Below are 19,560 nucleotides of genomic sequence, written 5' to 3'. Positions count from 1 at the left end.
CGGGAGGAGGGCAGAGGCGGCAGAGCTCGTCTCCACGCGCAGGCTCTGGGGTCTGCGTAGGCAGCTGCCTCCTTGACGGCCCGGCCAGCCGTGAGTGCTGACCAGGTGGTCATGTCGCCCCCCGCAGGGACAGCCCCTGCTCATTCAGGGTTTGGGAGGGCCAGGACATAGCCTGGGGGATGGTGTGTGGGGGGTGGGTGGATGCCTTGAAATGGGGCCAGGAGAGGCATTTTACGAAGCGGGTAAGCACTCACCCACATCCCACCGCCAAGCTCGCAGGTTCCCCTGCAGACACCCCTCCCTCTGAGGTTAGGAACCCACCCCATCAACCCCATCTGCTCACCAAGGCCCCTGCATTAGGGGAAGTGGGGGGCACTGACCCGGCCAGGCCCCTCCCTCCTGAACCCCCATCCCAGGCTGAGAAGTCACCAGTGCTACCCCACCACCCCTTTCTCCGTCCCAGGAACCGGGGCCAGGTTCCAGCTTGGCCTTCCTCCTCCCTGCTGGGGCCACAGCCCAGGGAGGCGGGACAACAGAAGGGCGGGGGCTCCCACTCCAGGGCCCTGGAACCGGTGCGCCACGGTGAGCTCCACTCCGGCCTCTGGCCCCCAGCACCATGGCCTACCCCTGGGCCAAGTGGCCCCCCCATAGCCAGCGCCTCTTACCAGGCTTTGGGATGAGTCCTTGAAAAGGCCTGGAAGAGAAACAGAGATGGGGGTGTCAGGGGAGGGCCTGGGAGCTTGTGAGGAATGCGTGGGACCCACCCCAGACCTGCTGAAGCAGAATCTGCATTTTTAACAAGATGCCCGGTGCTTCGTGTGCACGGGACCCTGGGGACCCTGGGACGATGCGGCAGGGCCGCCGTGCACCAGGCCAAGCAGGGTCTCCTGCTGGCTCTGCCCCGCTGGCTCCACCCAGCTAGGTCTGTGGCCTCGGGCAAATCACTAGACTCGGTTTCCTCTGCTCTGACACGGGCCAAACGCCTCTTCCAGGGGATGAGGAAGGAATGCAGTGAACAGGTGCCACAGCAGGTAGATGGGGCCCATGAAGGCTGCCCCCGCTATGGCGGTTGGGGGGCAGGGGAGCTAGTCTCACCTCTGTGGGGCTCCCTGCACCCTGGCTGGCCTGCAGTCCCCCTTCCTCCAACCCCCCAGGGACCAGGGTGGTGCTGGAAGAGCTGCCTTATCCATGGAGGGCAGGTCCACCCGAAGGAAAGGCCAAGGGTCTGTGGTGCGAGCCCCCTCCCGTGGTAGCCTCGCCTCCTCTCTGTCTCCCTTCCCCTGAGTACCTGGTGACGGTGAACTTGATCTTGTCAGCCACCGCAAGGATCCTCTCCAGGTTCTGGGAGCCAAAGGTGCAGGGCTTTCGGAAAGGGATCCCGGGGGGCAGCCCCTCGATGATCACCGAGCCGGGGTTACTCTTGATCCTCTTGTAGGGGACCTGGACCGGGTACTTGATGCCCAAGGCTTCCCCTGCGGAGAGGGACAGAGGAGGTGTCGTCAGGAGCCAGAGGCGGGGCTGGTGGGTTGTTGGCAGCCAGGGGGTGCTCCATGCACGAGTGTGATACACCCCGTGCACAGCGGGGTACAGTGGGGGGCTGTCGTGTAGCACTGCAGAAAGGCACAGTCAGTGAGGGACTGGGAAGCAGGGGCCCTAGGGGGTCGGGGGTGTGGGCGTGTGCCCAGTGCAGGCTGAGGGGTGGCCAGGGGACATGTGGCTATGGCTGCTGGGAGAGGGCAGGGGCTAACGTCAGAGGCCTCACAGCTTGAGAATCTGAAAGCCGTCTTCCCTACAATGGCCCTTCCCTACAACGCCTGACCCTCCATCAGCCCCGCCTCACCCTGGTTCAGGATCGGCCTGGCCTAAAAGGGCAGATCGTGTCTGGGAGCAGGGAGGCCAGCCAGGGTGCGGCTCAGACCTCAGGGCTCTCTTTCCACATCTGGGGCTCGGCCTCATTCCTGTCGCCAATCCCCTCTGCAGAGGGCTGTGGCATGTCCATCCCAGGGACTGTACTTTGTCTCACAGCCTGGGAACGGCCCTGAGTCCACTGCTGATCCACTCTAGGCCAAGGCCTGCTGCCTGCTGTCAGGCTGATGTGAACGTCCATGGCTCTCTGACTTAGGTGGGGTGCACCATGGGAGCCCCCTCCTGGACGGAGGGCTGGACACTCCTCAGTGTCACAGGATGCCCCTTTACAAAGATGTGCTGCAGAAATCTCGGCACGTCTTTGCACTAGGAGAAGTAGCTGAACTTTTTCTGGGCAATAAACTAATTTTTATCTCGTGGACACTGGGAATGGTATAACTGGCCTCATTTCCCTTTTTGCTCTGGCTCCTAGGAAACTCAGAGCTTGATGCATGCCCTGCATCTAGCACGTACAGAATGGCTGAGCCTTCATGTCACCCCTGGCTTCGTGCCATTGCTTCAGCTTGTTTGTTTGGCTTTATTTAATTGAGATGTAATTCACATACCATAACATTTACCATCTTAAACAATCCAGTGGTTTTTAGCGTACTCAGGAGGTTGTGAAATCATCACCACTATCTAACTCCAGAGCGTTTTCATCACCCCAAAAAGAAACCCCATCCCCATTAGCAGTCACACCTCACTCCTTCCCTCTGTGCCCTGGCAACCAAACCAATCCACTTTCTGTTTCTATGGATTTCCAGCCTGTTTTAAATTCTTTATCCTGACTTTGCTGCAGACAGAAATGTACTTAAACCCATAATCCATGAATGGGGACACTGCCATCTCTACTTCCTCACTCCTTGCCCCCAAAAGGGCTCTTCCTAAAATGATTGACGGCCTCTGTGTTGCCCAATGCAGAAGATATTTGCTCTCTTTTGGCAAAATCCAACACAGATGACCACTCTCCCCTCCTTGAAGCCCTGTCCTTGGTGTCCATGATGCCTCACTTTCTTGGTTTCCCCTTTCTGGCCACTCCTCCCCTTCCTGGACTTCACCTCTAAACACAGGGCTCCTTAGCTTTCTGCATGGGTCCTCTTTCTGCTCTCTTTGCACCCCTAGGGGTGTCTCCTCTGCGCCTATGGTCTAATTTTTGCAGCCCATCCGGACACCTCTCCTGAACAGCAGACTTGTCTCTCTGCCTGCCTGTGAGACATCTCCACTCACCCTTCAGACTCAACATATCCAAATGGAACCCATCATCTCCCCTCTTCAAACTTCCCCGCTCAGCGAGGGCACTGCCCCTTCTCCCTGGCTGGCAGTTTGGGTATCCACCTGTCTCTGGCAGCTCTGTGCTCCCCACTCCTCCCCCTTGTCATGGTGACAGGTCTGGGTAACCCAGGCCTAAGCCGATGAGCACGTGGCATTTCTCTGCCATGGGGATTGGGTAAAGACTGGACATGTGACTCAGTGGGGATCCATGAGAAACAGGGGAGGGCCCAGGGAATTCTGGGAAACTATCAGGCTTTCCTGAGAGAGCCTGTTTAAAAGCCAGCTCTCTCCCTGGATGGGATGTCTGGACCTGCCGTGGTCATTCTGCTAGCAAGCAGGAAGTCAGCCTGAGATGATTCTGACACAGTGGAAGGACACCAAGTTCATTCCCTGAGCTGCTGGATCCAGCTAATCCTGAAAGCCACCCTACTGCTGGATTTCCTGAGTTATGGCTAATTGTACTGTCCAAAGACAGCGGCACCAATCTTTCTCCCATCCCACATGCTCCTCTTATAGTGTAACATCGACACTCCCCATAGAGAAGGGGGTCTATATACCCTCCTCTTACACTTGGGTGGAACTTTGTAACTGCTTTGACCAATGCAGTATGGCAGAGGGGACACTGCACAACCTCTGAGGCTGGGTCATAAAAGGCAACATGGCTTCTACCTGGCTCTCTCTCTCAGGACACTCAGGAGCCCTGACCAACAAGCAGGAAATCCAGCTACCATGGAGTTGCTATGCCAGAAAGCCCAAGTAGAGGGGTCACACAGAAACTGAGAAAGATGCTTGAGGGGCCCAGCTGTTCCAGCACCAGCTCTTTCCCCAGCCCAGGCGTCAGACATGTGAGTGAGGATGCCATCCAGATGACCCCAGCTTCATCCGCCTTCTGCCTGCAACCCCAGGACAGACCGTGAGTGACAGCTGCCCAGCTCAGCTTGCTCCCAAAGTCCTGACACCCTCAGAGATAATACATGATCATGGCTATTTTAGGCAACCACGTTTTCGGGTGATCTGTTGTGAAGTCATAGTAACTGAATCATCAGCCAATTAACCCCCTTAACGGTTGAAGCCAGTTTGTTTTTGTTACTTGAGACCAAAAAGCACCTTAACAGATACAGCTTGTCTTCCTCGAGGCAGGACGCAGCTGGATGCCCCCACTCCTCCCGCTGCCCCCGTCAATCTGCGCCAGTGATTCTCCCTCTGAAGCACATCTCACTCCATCTGGTTTCCTGCAGCATCCCCGACAGGGCCTGCCCAAGCCATCATCACTCTCGCCTAAATACCGCTCCAGCCTCTGGGCTGGTCTCCCAGTGTCCACTCCCACCCTCCCACAGCCACTCACTTTCCTCACAGCAGCCAGGAAGACACTTTAAAAGTGCAAGGCTGCTCCATTTACTTCAATCCTCCCAAAATACAAACCCGATATCATGGTTCCCTCCAAGGCCCTGGACAACTGGATGTGTCTTCTGGCCAGCTCCGCAGGGCCCTCCTCTCCCCCAGTGCCTGCCCTTATGCTTCGGATTTTTTTTTTTTTTTTCGGTACGTGGGCCTCTCACTGTTGTGGCCTCTCCCATTGTGGAGCACAGGCTCCGGACGCGCAGGCTCAGCAGCCATGGGTCACGGGCCCAGCCGCTCCGCGGCATGTGGGATCTTCCCAGACCGGGGCACGAAACCGTGTCCCCTGCATCGGCAGGCGGACTCTCAACCACTGCGCCACCAGGAAAGCCCTATGCTTCGGATTTTGGCTCCTTCTTATATCTATCTATCTACCTACATATATATACATATGTATATGTATATATATATATATATATATATATATATATATATATTTTTTTTTTTAATTTTTTGGCTGCACCGTATGGTTTGTAGGATCTTAGTTCCCTGACCAGGGCCCACGGCACTGAAAGCACCAAGTCCTAACCACTGGACCGCCAGGGAATTCCCTTGGTTCCTTCTTAAGACAAGCCTCAGGGCCTTTGCACATGCCATTACCTCAGCCAGAATGCCCTTCCTTCACACTCTGCTGATTACCCATCGTTCAGTTCTTTCTTCCAAGAGCCCTTCCCTGGCTTCCCATCTAAGGAAAGCTGTTTTCTCTTGAGCAGCCTGCTCTTTTCCTGCATAATTATGGGACAACGCCTCACTGTCACTGGATTCTGGGTAGAGCTGCTCAATGTTGGTCTCATGTCACTGGTCTGCAGGGTCCCCCAAGGGCAGGGACTGCATGGTTTTCTTGTTTGTTTGTTTGTTTTTGGCATGTGGGATCTTAGCTCCCCGACCAGGGGTCGAACCCACAGCCCCTGCAGTGGAAGCGCAGAGTCTTAACCACTGGACCACCAGAGAAGTCCCCATGAGACTGCGTGTTTTCTTCACTGCCTTTTCCCCAGTGCCTGGCACACAGTAAGTGCTCAAGACATATTTGTATGCAGGTGAGTGGTCTTCCCAGAGGAGACCACGGCCAGAACCGGGATGCTCCTGCCTCTCTTCCCTCCCGCCAGGGTGTCCCGGGCTCACCGTATTTCTTATTGAACAGATCCTGGACTTGTTCCCTCAGCGTGTTGGCAATGTCTATCCGTGAGAGTCTGGCATCATAATTTTCTGCAAAGTGAAAAACAATTACGGATTTGGGCTGTTAAATGAAAAGGCACTTGGTGACTTTAAAGGAATATGATTTCCTAACTATGGGGAACTCCTTCTCAGGCAATTATCAGCTCCGTGGAGTGGGCACCTTGGAGTCCTCCAGCACTAACTTCTTGACGGAGACGTGTGTTATTTCCGGAAGGACGCACACTCTCGCGACAACAGCAATGAGTCAGAAATTAACTGTTGACATTTGAAACCCACACCAGTGAGCCAGCCCTGGAGGTGAGAGACGCCACGAAAGGGAGCAGCCTCCTGCGTCACCGGCGGGTGGAGTGGGGCCTCGCTCAGGGTCAGGCAGGAGGCAGGAGGCAGCGCAGGGACGTGAGCTCAGCTGACAGGACGGCCCCGCGGAGGCAGGGAGCCGGCTTGGCAGCTCCCAGTGGTCACTCACTCACCCAGAGGCTATCGCTTATGGAGCCCGCGTGCCAGCACCTGCCATGAGACCCCTGGACAAGCCCCCGGCCTTGGGGAGATGAGAGCCTGGCACTGCCTTGTGGGAAGACAGAGGTGGAGGAGGATGGAGGAGGGAGGGGGTGGGTCTCTGGCTGGTCGGACCCCAGTCTGCTAAGAGGGCTGAGTATGAGGGGTCTCGGGGTGAGGTGAGAGACGGAACTCCCCCGTCCCAGAAAGTTCCGGCTGCCCAGGAAGGAGTTGAGAGGCTGGGGGGGGGGGGTGGTAAGCAGGTGCCCCTCTGGGATTTGGGTCCCATCTCCCCGGGCTCCTCCACCCACAGGGGCTGGCCCTTCCTGCCGCTGGTCTGGCTGACCCTACTTTCTCCTCTGGGTCACACTGACCACCCAGGGCCCACATGGGGAGCACCCACCCTAGGGGACTCACAGCCACACCCTAGAGCTGCCCCGACGTGCACGTGGACAGCTGCTCTCAGCCACCGCAGCCCGTACTGACACCACACTTGATCTTAACCAAAAGGTAATACCAGCCTCCACTATGGGGAGGGAGCTTCCACTGTCAGTCCCTGGCTCCTCCCTGCGTCTGTTTCTCACGGCCCTCTCCACAGTCCTGCACTCAGGGTTCCCCCATCTTCCACGCCTCTTCCTCCACGCTCACATCCTCCCACCCCTCCTTGGCCCAACCAGAGTCCTCCTTCTCGGGAGAGCCCTCCCTGCCCTCCACGACCTCCTCTCCTCTGATTTCAAAGCACTAAAAGCACGGCAGGCTGCCTAATACGAAGCGGGCCGTCAGCTGCTTCCCCAGACGGACAGCAGGCCGGCTCCCACGCCCTGTACCCCCGAACCCCCAGCCACCTTGCAGAGCCTCTCACTGGGGCTGGCAAACTCCAGCCCTGCCTGGCTGCCCGCCAGCCTCATTCAGACCCCGGGGCCCTGAGGTTGGCGGCCAGCCCCTCCCACCCCTAGCCTGGCCCTCCAAACCCAAGCCAGGTCAAGGTCATGGCACTGGGACTGCGGACCCCATCCTGAGCTGCAACCTTACCTTGAAAGCCCTGTCTCTTCAGGCTCTCGTCCACAAGAGGGTCCCCGGAATCCCTCTCTGGGGGCGGGGGGGAGAGAAGCCAGGGTGAGCAGGCAGCTCCTGGGACCCGGGACAGAGGTGGTATCTGGTGGGGGCAAACCCAGCAGGGAGGGCAATGGGGGGATGCCAGGGTAGACGGGACCAGGACAGAGGAAGCAGGAGGAGGGGTGATGGCAGAAGCCTGGGACCCCTCCCACGCCCGGCCCACGCCTCGGCCCGTGACCCTGCGCAGGGTACCTTGGCTGTCTGTGAGGGGCTCTTTGACTCCTTCGGTGAGCAGCTCAGGCCTGCAAAACACAAGTGGGGCTATCACCAAGGTCCCTCCAGGGCTCCCCGGTACCACCCAGCTCTCCCCCTGGGCCTCAGTCTGCACATCTGTGCAGTGGGAGCTCCTGGCTCTGGACAGTCAAGGTCTGGGGTTTCTGCCTCCCAGGCAGCTGTCCTGCTGACCCACGTGTGTGATCTGGGGGCTGCGCTGGGCTCTGAGGATCCAGCCAGGAGCGAAACCAGCCTGGTCCTGGCCCGGTGGAGCTGACCCCCTCACTCTCGGTTCCAGGATGCTGTATAACTGCCACTGGCCAGGGTCAGAGCACGTGGTCTGGGGGCCTTCCTACGGAGCTGGTTTGAAGTGTAGACACAGTCGGGACTGACTGTGGCAAGATCTTGGTGTAGGGAAGGTCCAAGGTTTCTGGCTGACACCATTTCACTCTGGAGTCGGGGCCTCAGGGACCAGACCCAGCTTTACACTAATGTCTGTATCCCTGCAGACTCCACAGAGCCCGTCCTCACATTAGGTAACCCGCCCGACATCCCTGAGGTAGGCGCTGTTTCCATCATCCCACTTGCAGGATGAGGAGACTGAGGCATCGGGAAGGTGAGTAATGTGCCCAAGACCACACAACGAGAGGGGCAGAGTTCAAACTAGGCATCCCCTCCTCCTCACCTGCAGCCTCTCCAGCTGAGGGACCCCTCCCACCCCAGGCCTGTTTTCTCATCTGAAATGGAATAATAACCCTGCCCTGGCTCAGAGGGGAACGGGCCTCATAAATCCATACTTGAAGAAACAACAGGACCGCAGAAAGCACTCTGGGAGCTGGGAGCCCTGTTCAGTGCCTTTGGGGAAATCATTACATTTTCTGGGCTTCCGTTTCCCCATAAGAAGGCAGAGAGGAAGTGATGGGGTGTCTAAATGTAGTCTGAGGGCTTTTCCAGCTCCTGAAACTGTGATCCAAGGCAGGGTTGTGCCTCCTCCCTCCCTGGCCCTGTAAGCTCAGCTCTGTGTCAGGCACAGATGCCCGCTGCCAGAAGGGACACCAAAGCCTCATCCACTTGATGGAGGGGGTGGTGCCCTGAGAGCCTGGCCTTTGGCCTCACTCCCAGGCAGGGTCTCCTGTGTCACTGCTTGGATACCCCTGTGAGGAAAAGCTCAGCATCTCCCCGGGCAGCCTCACCCACAGACCCATCCTCACACTGAACCCTGGTCCAGCATCCCTTTCCTTCGGGAGATGTGAAGGAGTGATTCTGGTACCTGTTGCACCCGCCATGCCCTGTCAGCCCTCCTCTGGCCAATGTGACCTCCCCAGTGCCCTCAGCCTGCCATTCAGCCCAGACCCCCGCCACCCAGACAGGCCTGCTACAGCTGGACAAGGTTGCACCAAAAATGGGGCACTTAGAATCAGTGCTGTATAATATAGCTTGTCTGGTCTTCAAGCTGCTGGTATCAGCCAGACCTCTTGACCTCTAGGGAGGGGAGGGGGGCTGGAGACAGTCCAATCACTTGGCCAGTAATCCAGTGAAGGCTAGCAATGGATTCCAGTAAAAGTGTGGACACTGGGGTCGGTGGAGCTGCCTGGTTGGTGAACACACTGATGTGCTGGGAGGGTGATGGGGCCTGATTTCACAGGAAGAGGGGATGGAAGCTCCACGTCCAGTCCGGCCCAGACTTTGTCCTTTATGTCGCTTCATTTGGCTGGTCCTGATTTGCATCCTTTCTATAAAACTGTCATTGCAATACAGTGCTTTCCTGGGTCCTGTAAGTCGTGCTAGTTAATTATCAAACTTGGGGAGGGGTCCTGGGAACCCCTGAATTTGCAGCCAGCTGCTCACGAGTGTCGGTGGTCTAGGGACCTTCGAACTTTAGCTGATGTTGGAAGTGGGGGTGGTGTTGCTGGGGACTGTGTCCTGAATCCGTAGGGTCTGCTAAGTCTGGGAGGTCGGCACCAGAACTGCCCTGCAGCACTGCAGTCAGACAGACCTTCTGCCACTCCTCCCCTGGACCTCAGTCTCCCATCTGTGTGAATCCACCCATGGTTTTCAATTTCCCAAGGTTTTTTTTTTTTTTAACTTTGGAGAATTTGATGAAAGCAAGGGACCCCATTTCCAGAAGAATGCACAAAAGAATATGAAAAATTTGGATACATGTTTGTTCAAGAATCTCGGTTAAGAATGTTTTTTGATCAAAGATTTAGAAAGTTTGATTTGATTCTGTGCCAACTCTCATCAACTGGCAGTTGCTGTCTGGAGGCTGTTTAGAAGGACATGGAATTCAGGTTTAGGTGGAAATCAATCCATCAGTGATATCCCCTCCAAGTGCTGATTTCTCATATATATTTTTATAGGCTCACTGTATTTCAAAATAAGGTCTTTAAATGAGGACATTAGGGTGGGCCCTAATCCAATCTGACTAGTGTCCTCACAGGGAGAGGAGATTAGGTCACAGAGAGATACCAAGGATGTGTGGACAGAGAGAAATGACCATGTGAAGACTTAGCAAGAAGGTGGTTGTCTGCAAGCCAAGGAGATAGACCTCGGGGGAAACTAACCCTGCTGACACCTTGACCCTGAACTTCCAGACTCCAGAACTGCGAGAAATAAATTTCTATTGTTTAAGACACCCAGTCCGTAGAGTACTTTGTTATGGCTCCTCTGGCAAACTAATATATATATATATGTGTGTGTGTGTTTATATATATATAAACACATACGAACATACATACATAAGACACACACATACACACACATACATTATACTTTATTGAGATGTAATTCACTCTTTAAGGTACACGCACCAGTGGTTTTTAGTATATTCACAAAGTTGTTTATGCAGCCATACTTCTAATTCCAGAACATTTACATCACCCCCAAAATACCTATTTTTTAGAAGATTAATGAGAAGTGGCGATTTTTCACTAATATTCCCAATAGTATTTTTGGCTTTTTTTTTTTTTTTTTTTTTTTGCGGTACGCGGGCCTCTCACTGTTGTGGCCTCTCCCGTTGCAGAGCACAGGCTCCAGACGCGCAGGCTCAGCGGCCATGGCTCACGGGCCCAGCCGCTCCGCAGCATGTGGGATCTTCCCGGACCGGGGCACGAACCCGTGTCCCCTGCATTGGCAGGCGGACTCTCAACCACTGCGCCACCAGGGAAGCCCTTGGCTATTTTTTTAAATGAAGAATAACAAAATAAATAAACTCAAGGGCTCAATCTCTCTTCTCCAATTATCTCTTAGAATCACCCCAACTGTTCCACTGGACAAAGTTAATCACTCTTTCCTACTTGAATCATTTTCTTCACTTGGCATTCAGAAAACGAATTATCTAAATTCACTTTTTAAAATTGATATATATATATATATATATATATTTTTTTTTTTTAAGCAATGAACTCCTGATACAGGCAACCACATGGGTGAATCTCAAAAGCTGAGTGAAAGAGCCAGACCCAGTGAGATGCACAATGCATGATTCCATTTATATGACATTCTGGGAAAGGCAAAGTGGCAAAAAAAATGATCAACTACCAGGTCACAGGGTCTGGGGTAGCCCACAAGAGGGCACAAGGGCAGCTTGTGGAGTGATGGAACTGTTTTGTATCTTGATGGTTGTGATGTGACAGTGTGAGTTTGCCAAAAATCAAAGAGTTGTGCAGTTTAAAAGGGTGAGTTTTACTGAATGTAAATTAAACTTCAATAAACCTGACACTAAAAAAAAAAAAAATCTTAACTGAGTACCTACACTGTGCCAGGTCTTTTGCTAAGCCTTGATCTCCAGGGCCACCCCACAAATGGTACAGTATGCCCCATTTAACACCCTGAACAACCTACCCAAGGTCAGGGGGAGTAACAGGAGGAGCTGGACTTAGACCCAGGAGCCTGAGAGTCACCTAAGGGCTTCCAGTGCTCAGTTTGAGGGGATGGATGAGGCAAGCAGCCCCCATGTGCTACGTCCCTCCTGAATGCTGACAGGTTCCCACGTTCTGTCCCCACCCCGACCTCTCTCCTGAGTCTGACCCCCGTAATCCACCTGCCAAACCTCCCTGGAAGGCCCCCACGCACCTCAAACATAACACACAGCAGACCCACATCCCATATATCAGCAAATTCTACCAGCCTCATCTTCAAAACACTGTCTGAATCTGACAACTTTTCACCATCCCATCTCTACCTTTACCTAATCCAAGATGCCACTGTGTCCCCTGGGCCAGGAACAGCCTCCTCACTGGTCCCCGTTTCTGCCCCTGCTCATCCTCCTCAAAAAGTTCCGGTGAGTTCTCGTTAAATTTGAAATAAAATCCAGACTCTTTAAACTAGTCTAAGACCCTGTATGATCCAGCTCCTGCTATCTCTTGGGCCTCGCCACTCACACTCTTCCCTCACTCCCCCTGCACTAGTCACAATGGCGCCTTGCTAGACTTCAAACACACAAGGATGTCCCTGCCTCAGGGCCTTTGCACCTGCTGTTCCCGCTGCTTCAATACTCTTCCATTGCAAATAATTTGCAAACCTTGCTTCATTAGGTCTCTGCTCCAAAGTCCCCTCCATAGACAGGTTCCCCCTGCCCCTCTTTCTTTGCCCCTTTAACCTGCATCATAGCATTTATCTCTACCTGATACTATATTGTGGTTTAATTCTGTGAGATCAGCCAACTCGAGGGCAGGACTCGGTGGCATTTGCTGCTGCATCACTCCTGGAACACGGTGGGCACTCAAGATGTATTTGTGGAAGGAAGGAACCACGTGTCCACTATTTGCATCTCCTGGAGCATCACCCTCTCTGCTTCTCCTGGCGCAAACCAGCCCCCACGAGAGAGCTCCCTGCTCAGCACCCCATCAGCAGCCTGCCACTCGAGGCGTGAAGGACACTGTGAGTCTCCCAATTTGGGGGCCATCTATTCCCCCAGGGAGAACAAACCCTTAAGAGTCTCCTCTTTCTTGTCACTTCCAACCAAACCAAAAGTAAATTTATAAGACATCACGTTAATACACAGAAGCAAAAAAACACAAAACAGTTCACCCGAGGTCCTCCCTCATCTTTTAAAAATTCAGTAGCTGCCTCCATCTCCTCCAAAGGGACTATATATCTGAGCTGGCACACAGGCTGGATACACTGGAGCTCCCTGGGTCCTCGTTGAGAAAAATTAGATGCCCGAGCAAACAGAAGAGACTCAAAATGCCAATGCCTGATTTTCCAGTCCGGGGGTCATGGGGCATTGTCCTCAGCCTGGATGCCCCCTGGCCCAGAGGATGCTCAGAATTATCCAGGAGATCAAGCTGGTGGGTGTACTCCCATTCTACATCTGGGTAAACTGGGGGCTGTTCTCGTGGGACTGAGAGGGCATTAGTGTCTGGCTGTTTAAGGTCCTTCAGGCCTGGGCTGGGCCTGGGCAACCTCGTGCCTGCTCAACTGAGGCCAAACCTCAGCGAATGCCCTATTTTTTTTTTTTTTTTTAAAAGCCTTCCCCAGTCTGAAGAGGAAGATGGCTACTTGGCGCTGCTCCTGGGTGCCAGGCAAGCCTGGAAGGGCTCCCGTGGACCCGGCCGGGCCTTACCTCTTGATGACGAACTGGATGCTGTTGCTGGCCTCCAGGATCTTCCGGAGCTTGGCGATCCCGAAGCAGTTGGGCCTGCGGAGGGAGATGCCTTCAGGCAGCCCCACCACAAACAGCTCCTCTGGGTACATCAGGAACTTGGAGTAGGGCACCTTGACAGGCTCCGAGATGCCAATGGCCTTGGCTGCAGAGATACGGCTGCTGTAGGGCCACCCAGATCTATGGGGCCACGAGCCTCAACTCCCACCTCCCATGTCTGCATGGGGGGTCCGCAGGTGCTGGAGCCCTTTTGAAACTTAGCCCTTAGTTGAACCCTCCTGACCCTCCTGAGGTAAGTACTATTAGCCCCAGGCTGTGGGTAAGAGACCCAGAACCCAGAGGGGACGTGACCTGTCTCAGGTCTCAGAGCCCCAGAGCTGGGGGATGTGAACCCAAGTAAGTGGGGCCCCCAGACCTACACTCAGTTCGTGCCCTCATACCCTGGCAATGCAGGAGAAACTGCTGACGGCTGGTGAGACCTGGCATCGGCTCCACCCAAGTCCACTTGTCCCTGTGCTGCCAGAAAGGCTCTCCAGAGGGTCCCCCTGCCACCATAAATAACCCCAACCCCCTGCATGGCCCAACACCACGCCTTGGGAAGCAGAGAGATCTGAGGCCCAGGCCAGGCACTGCTGCTCACTAGTTCTGGGGCCTAGGACAAGCCACATCACTTCCCCAGGCCTCATTTTCCTCATCTGTAAAATGGGCATTAGGACACAGGCATTTTGTGAGATGGGATAGGAGAACTCATGTGAAGCACCTCGCCAGTGCCTGGCCAACCACAAGGGCTGAACGAAGAGTAGGCTTCTCCCTGCATCCCTGTTCTCTTTCTTGGTCTTTCTAGTAGGAAAGACCTTGTTATCCATCTGTCCTCCTGCGGACCCTGAACGAGGGTGTCTGTGGGTACAGAGGGGCAGTGACAGCAGTCAGAGTGGCCTCTGCAAGCTGAGGCTGAGGCAGACCGTGAGTGAGTGTGAGCCTGTTGAAGGAGGAGGTGGGGACACTGCGTTTCAGAGGGTGGGGTTCTCTGGCAGTGCCTCAGTCTCCCCGGGAGGGAGGTCTAGAGCTGAGGAAGGGGCAGGATGGCAGTCCCTGCAGAGCCCTGGCCCTTTCCCAGTGGGTCCCAGCCCCTCCGGCCCCTCCCTCCCCTGTCTCTGTTCCAGGAGCAGCTGGGATGGGGAGTCAGGCCCTCTGAAAACAGGGCAGCTGGAGGGAGGCCTGGATGCCCTCGACCCTGCAAGGCTCCTCGCTCACCGTATCGTGTGTTGAAAAGCAGCTCCACCTGCTTCCGCAGAGGCCGGATCACGTCACCATGACTGTCTGAAAGGCAAAGAACAGTTTGGTGAGCCTCCCCAGTGGCAGCAGGACCCTGCTTCTCAGCTCATGTCCTAGGTCTGCTGGCACCAAGAATGACCCTGCGCTGGGACCTTGGAATGGGGAAGGGTAATGGTGGCAGGTAACTTACTTCCTCAGAAGTGGCAACCCTGCAGACAGGTCCACAATTCTGGGGCTCAAATACCTGCTTGTGAAATCAGACCTAGGGCATTACCAGGACTGAATGGAAGGTTTTGAGGTCTAAGAATGACAATGGGCCTTTCTATGTGAATGTCACTCTAGACCAGCACTCTAAGTGACTTAGCTAGCACGTGAACTCTAAGCCTGCAAATTGAGTATGCCGCCACTAGGTGGCAGTGGATGCTGATTAAAACTTCAGAGTTCCTCCCCTGCCAGGCTGGGTTTGGGATTGGGAAAGTAACGCTCCTCTCCTCTGACACCCACTCATTCCGTTCCAGGGGTGGAAACAGATCCATCCTCACCTTGATCTCCCTGCCTGTCCTACTCCCACCCTCCGCAGGGTGGCAATGAGCAGTGTTCCTGAGATTGAACATGTCTATTGGACACAAAGCCAATTTTGTGCTTTCAGGCCTAAATTCGACTTGCTCAGGAAGACTCAGCCTTAAAACCTTTGTGGAAAGAGGCAGGGTGTATATAAAAACAAAATAAGAAAGGCTTACAATTTCCTTTACCAGAAAGAGCTGCTTCTACCTCTGACCGTGTACCTCTTAGTTCTACAAGACAGGTCTATAAACCTCCTCCCAACTCAGGCAGCCCACAGAACACCCACTCCCAAACCCAGTGTTGGGAAGAGACAAAAAGGAGATGCAGGACAGGGGAGGGGAGGAGACATGGGGTGGGGGTGAAAAATGGGGGTGAACAGTGCCTCACCCTCCACAGGCCTCTCCTCAGGCCGCGGGTCCTCGCTGGGGCCTTTGTCTGAAAAAGAGGGTGCCAGGCAGCCATGTTCATCATCTCCTGCACCACCAAAGTCAGGGCAGACAGGTGGGGAACGGCAGGCCCAGACTCTGGAGCATGGCATGGTGACGCCCAGATGGGATCAGGGACCCCAATTTTGCACAAGCACCTGCCCTCACCTCCATGTGAGTTTCAGAGACCAGACACCCTGTGACATTTGGTAAACACCCCGTGGAGACCAGCCGTGCACCAGCCTGTCCTTCCATCTACTGCCTGCCAGGTTCTGTTCTAGGCATTGAGGACACACGGGAACAAGACAAAGCCTTGTCCTCCTGGTGTGATGTCAGACATTACATACGATGCCAGATGGCAGTGATGCCGTAAAGAAAAACAGAGGGAATTCCCTGGAGGTCCAGTGGTTAGGGCTCCATGCTTCCACTGCAGGGGGCAGAGGTTCTATCCCTGGTCAGGGAACTACGATCCCACATGTCACATGGCATGGCTGGATAAGGGGGTGGAGGAAAGGCAGGTGGGGGCGTGGAGCCATCTAGGGTCACGTGGTCCTGGGGCATCTGACAAGATGACACTGGCTCTGGCCTGGGCCCAAGGGACCCAACCTTGTCCCCAGGTGCCCGTCCAACAGGCAGCAAGGTCGTGGCACAGTGAACAACAGGGGAGGTGAGGGCTCAAGCTGTACAGGGGAGGGGTGAGACTGGCCTTGGGGGGCCGATGGGGGTACACCTGGGCTGGACCCAAGTGTCCAGGGAAAGCAGTGGGGTGGGAGAGGGACACAGGCAGGGAGGAGGGAACAGTGTTGGCGGGGGGAGGGTGGTGGCAAACTCAGAGATGGTAGATTTCCGCAGGAGGATGAACTCCAAGTGCGGACAGCGGAAGTGGGGTGCAGGGGGCGGGGCACAGGCCGACCGGCGGGCTGCAGGGCCTCCATCAGCAGCAGCTCTTTGGTGCCAAGAGCTGGAGGAAGGCGTGGGGACTTTCAACACTTGAAACAACCAGAAGGAAACTGCGACTTAGGAAGTTTGCCGTGTGTTTGCCAGGTGCTTTCCCAGGCAGGGCTAACCCTTAAACAGCCCTTCTCAGCCCCTGACACGAGGCTGAGCTCGTGAGGGGTGGAGCAGTCGGACCCTGGGTCTGCTCTTGGCCAGCTGGTGGAGAGGATGCTCGGTGATGAGGGATGCAGGGATGTTCCAGATGGGATCGTGAGTGGGAAGGAAAGGGGCTGATCCTGGTAGAGCTGCCCATGGTCAAGGCCCACTCACGGATGGAGGGAAGGGGAGCCTGCATCTGGGATTGCCAGACAAGCCTAAGCCTTGGGGCTCAGCCCGGAAGGTTCTGGAAGGTTTCATCTATGCTCAGCCTCTGACTTAAAAAGGGCCAGGCCTGAGCTTTCGGCCTAAATTTTCCTCATGGCAATAGGTACACTATGGGCAGGTAGATGCTGGGCCCCCCTGACTCTGCCTAGAGGCTTTTTTCTGGCTGTGGGAGCAGACCAGCAAGGTACAAGGGCTGGGATCAATGCCTGGAAACAGCTCTCAGCCAGTGATGGAGGGCAGATCACCAGCCCAGCTCCCAGCTTCCTCAGCTGCGTTAACTCAGGCGTGTGATTTACGTGGGCTTCCGTGGTCCCTCAGCTCAGCTGCCCACAGGGGTGACGGGCCTGACGGCACTGCTGTCCTGTCCAGTCCCCCTTCGTACCAGGACGGCCCTTCCCGGACTCTCCTCCCAAATGAACGAAGGCCCCTGTCTCAGGGGAAGCCCCTGGGGGATCCCAAACTCATCAACTTCATCTTTGCCATTTCTGGACAGAGAGGGGCAGACAGGAGGAGGGGAGTCCGGTGGGGACAGAGGGACAAGCAGCGCTGCCAGGGAGGGTTCCCTGAGTCAGGGAGCTGGATCTGTCTCAGGGCGGAGGGAGAGGCCCAGATGTCACAGCAGCAGCACCGATCAAGTTCACGAAATGGCTTGAGAGGAACAAGAGGGGAGACCAGAAAGTCTGTCCCCGCTCTGAGTTGTCCATGTGTGCAGGGCCACCCCCAGGCGGTAGCAACAATCTGAGAGCCAGGCAGGAGATGACCGGACCCAGACACCCACAGGGAACCAGCTCAGCTCTGTGGCTCTACTAAGCAGGGGCCACTAAGGAGGGGCTTCTGCCAGCCTTTGTTGTAGGACCCTGAAAACAGAAGGAAGCGGGGCCAGGTCCTCTCCTCGGGGGCGGGGGGCTCTTTCAAAGGCAGCAGGAGATGATGACCTGTGTACTTTGGGGGCCCTAATTCCAAACGTGAGAAAGTTGCCTGCTTTCCCCACTGCCCCCTGGCATGGGGGCGGGGCTACTTACCCTGAACAAACCCATCCATGTGCTCACTGCCTCCCCATTTTCAACCTTGGTAAACGATCGAGGGCATGACCAGAGATGCCCAAGGCACCAGGTGAGCAAACGAGGGATGATTTGTACAATACAGTACCACCATCAGTTGGGAGAAGCCTTTCCAATAGAAATGGCACCATGCTGGCCACGCCCGCAACAGCAGGGGCCTCCACAGATCGGGACCCCTTGGTCTTCTTTTTTTTTTTGCAGTATGCGGGCCTCTCACTGTTGTGGCCTCTCCCATTGCAGAGCACAGGCTCTGGACGCGCAGGCTCAGCGGCCATGGCCCACGGGCCCAGCCGCTCCGCGGCATGTGGGATCTTCCTGGACCGGGGCACGAACCCATGTCCCCTGCATCGGCAGGTGGACTCTCAACCACTGCGCCACCAGGGAAGCCCGGTCTTCTTTTTTTTTTTTTTTTCTTTTTGCGGTATGCGGGCCTCTCACTGCTGTGGCCTCTCCCGTTGTGGAGCACAGGCTCCGGATGCGCAGGCCCAGTGGCCATGGCTCACGGGCCCAGCCACTCCGCGGCATATGGGATCCTCCCAGACCGGGGCACGAACCCGTATCCCCTGCATCGGCAGGCGGACTCTCAACCACTGCGCCACCAGGGAGGCCCTTCTTCTTTTTTTTTTTTTTTTTAAATTTATTAAATTTATTTATTTTTGGCTGCGTTGGGTCTTCGTTGCTGCACAGGGGGCTTTCTCTAGTTGCGGCGAGCGGGGGCTACTCTTCATTGCGGTGCGCGGGCTTCTCATTGCGGTGGCTTGTTGCAGAGCAGGGGCTCTAGGCACGTGTGCCTCAGTAGTTGTGGCCTGAGGGCTTAGTTGCTCCACGGCATGTGGGATCTTCCCGGACCAGGGATGAAACCCGTGTCCCCTATACTGGAAGCCGGATTCTTAACCACTGCACCTCCAGGGAAATCCCCCTCGGTCTTCTTTTTTTAAAAATAAATTTATTTATTTATTTATTTTTGGCTGCATTGGGTCTTCATTGCTGCGCTCAGGCATTTTTTTTCTAGTTGCAGTGAGTGGGGGCTACTCTTCGTTGTGGTGCACGGGCTTCTCATTGCGCTGGCTTCTCTTGCTGCAGAGCACGGGCTCTAGGCACGCGGGCTTCAGTAGTTGTGGCACGTGGGCTCAGTAATTGTGGCTTGCGGGCTCTAGAGCGCAGGCTCAGTAGTTGTGGTGCACGGGCTTAGTTGCTCCGCGGCATGTGGGATCTTCCTGGACCAGAGCTCAAACCCGTGTCCCCTGCATTGGCAGGCAGATTCTTAACCACTGCACCACCAGGGAAGTCCCCACCTCGGTCTTCTTAATACTGCTGTGAATGCAGCCAGGTGACATGCGACTTCTTAAAGACCAGGCCACACTGCCAGCTCATCCTGAGCCTTTGGTCCACTACACTCCCCACACAGTTACCAGATTGCTTCCAATGCCACTCATGCCCAGCCCGTGCCTGACAATATTCTTTCCTCATTACCAAGGTATTAAAAGCACATCGCAACTGATTTAGGGAGTGACAAAGATAAATCGCTTAACCTAACATAGCTACTTTTTTGATATTTTTCCCCCCCAAAACAGTGATTATGTTTTCAACACAGTTGTAAACACCATCAGTTTTGTGTCTTCTACAATCTCCCTTGTTGCCTATTTTTAGTGGCTGCCTAATAGTCCATCAGGAGGATACCATTAACAGTTCACTGACAGCTGGACGAGCTTGTTGCAATTTTTCATGGTCATCA

The 19,560-nt window shown here is 55.0% G+C and overlaps 1 protein-coding gene across 8 annotated transcripts in view; it reads right to left on the bottom strand.

Moving 5' to 3' along the window:
• GTF2IRD1 (GTF2I repeat domain containing 1) overlaps positions 1 to 19,560 on the bottom strand; it is a 114,327-nt gene that overhangs the window by 31,203 nt on the left and 63,564 nt on the right. For 6 of the 8 annotated variants that reach the window (XM_060078241.1, XM_060078244.1, XM_060078245.1 and 3 more), the window contains 8 exons: positions 15,407 to 15,454; positions 14,435 to 14,500; positions 13,142 to 13,325; positions 7,555 to 7,604; positions 7,279 to 7,335; positions 5,698 to 5,781; positions 1,289 to 1,472; positions 666 to 694 (listed from right to left, as the gene is read on the bottom strand). In XM_060078241.1, coding sequence (XP_059934224.1) covers positions 666 to 694; positions 1,289 to 1,472; positions 5,698 to 5,781; positions 7,279 to 7,335; positions 7,555 to 7,604; positions 13,142 to 13,325; positions 14,435 to 14,500; positions 15,407 to 15,454 — 702 coding nt within the window. The remainder of the gene's footprint in view (positions 1 to 665; positions 695 to 1,288; positions 1,473 to 5,697; positions 5,782 to 7,278; positions 7,336 to 7,554; positions 7,605 to 13,141; positions 13,326 to 14,434; positions 14,501 to 15,406; positions 15,455 to 19,560) is intronic. The other 2 variants (XM_060078243.1, XM_060078242.1) reach the window with 2 other exon arrangements.

The sequence above is a fragment of the Mesoplodon densirostris genome, chromosome 16 (genome assembly GCF_025265405.1).
Source record: "Mesoplodon densirostris isolate mMesDen1 chromosome 16, mMesDen1 primary haplotype, whole genome shotgun sequence".
NCBI lineage: Eukaryota > Metazoa > Chordata > Mammalia > Artiodactyla > Ziphiidae > Mesoplodon > Mesoplodon densirostris.
The sequence above is the reverse complement of the archived record's forward strand: the minus strand, read 5'-3'. Positions and strand labels throughout refer to the sequence as shown.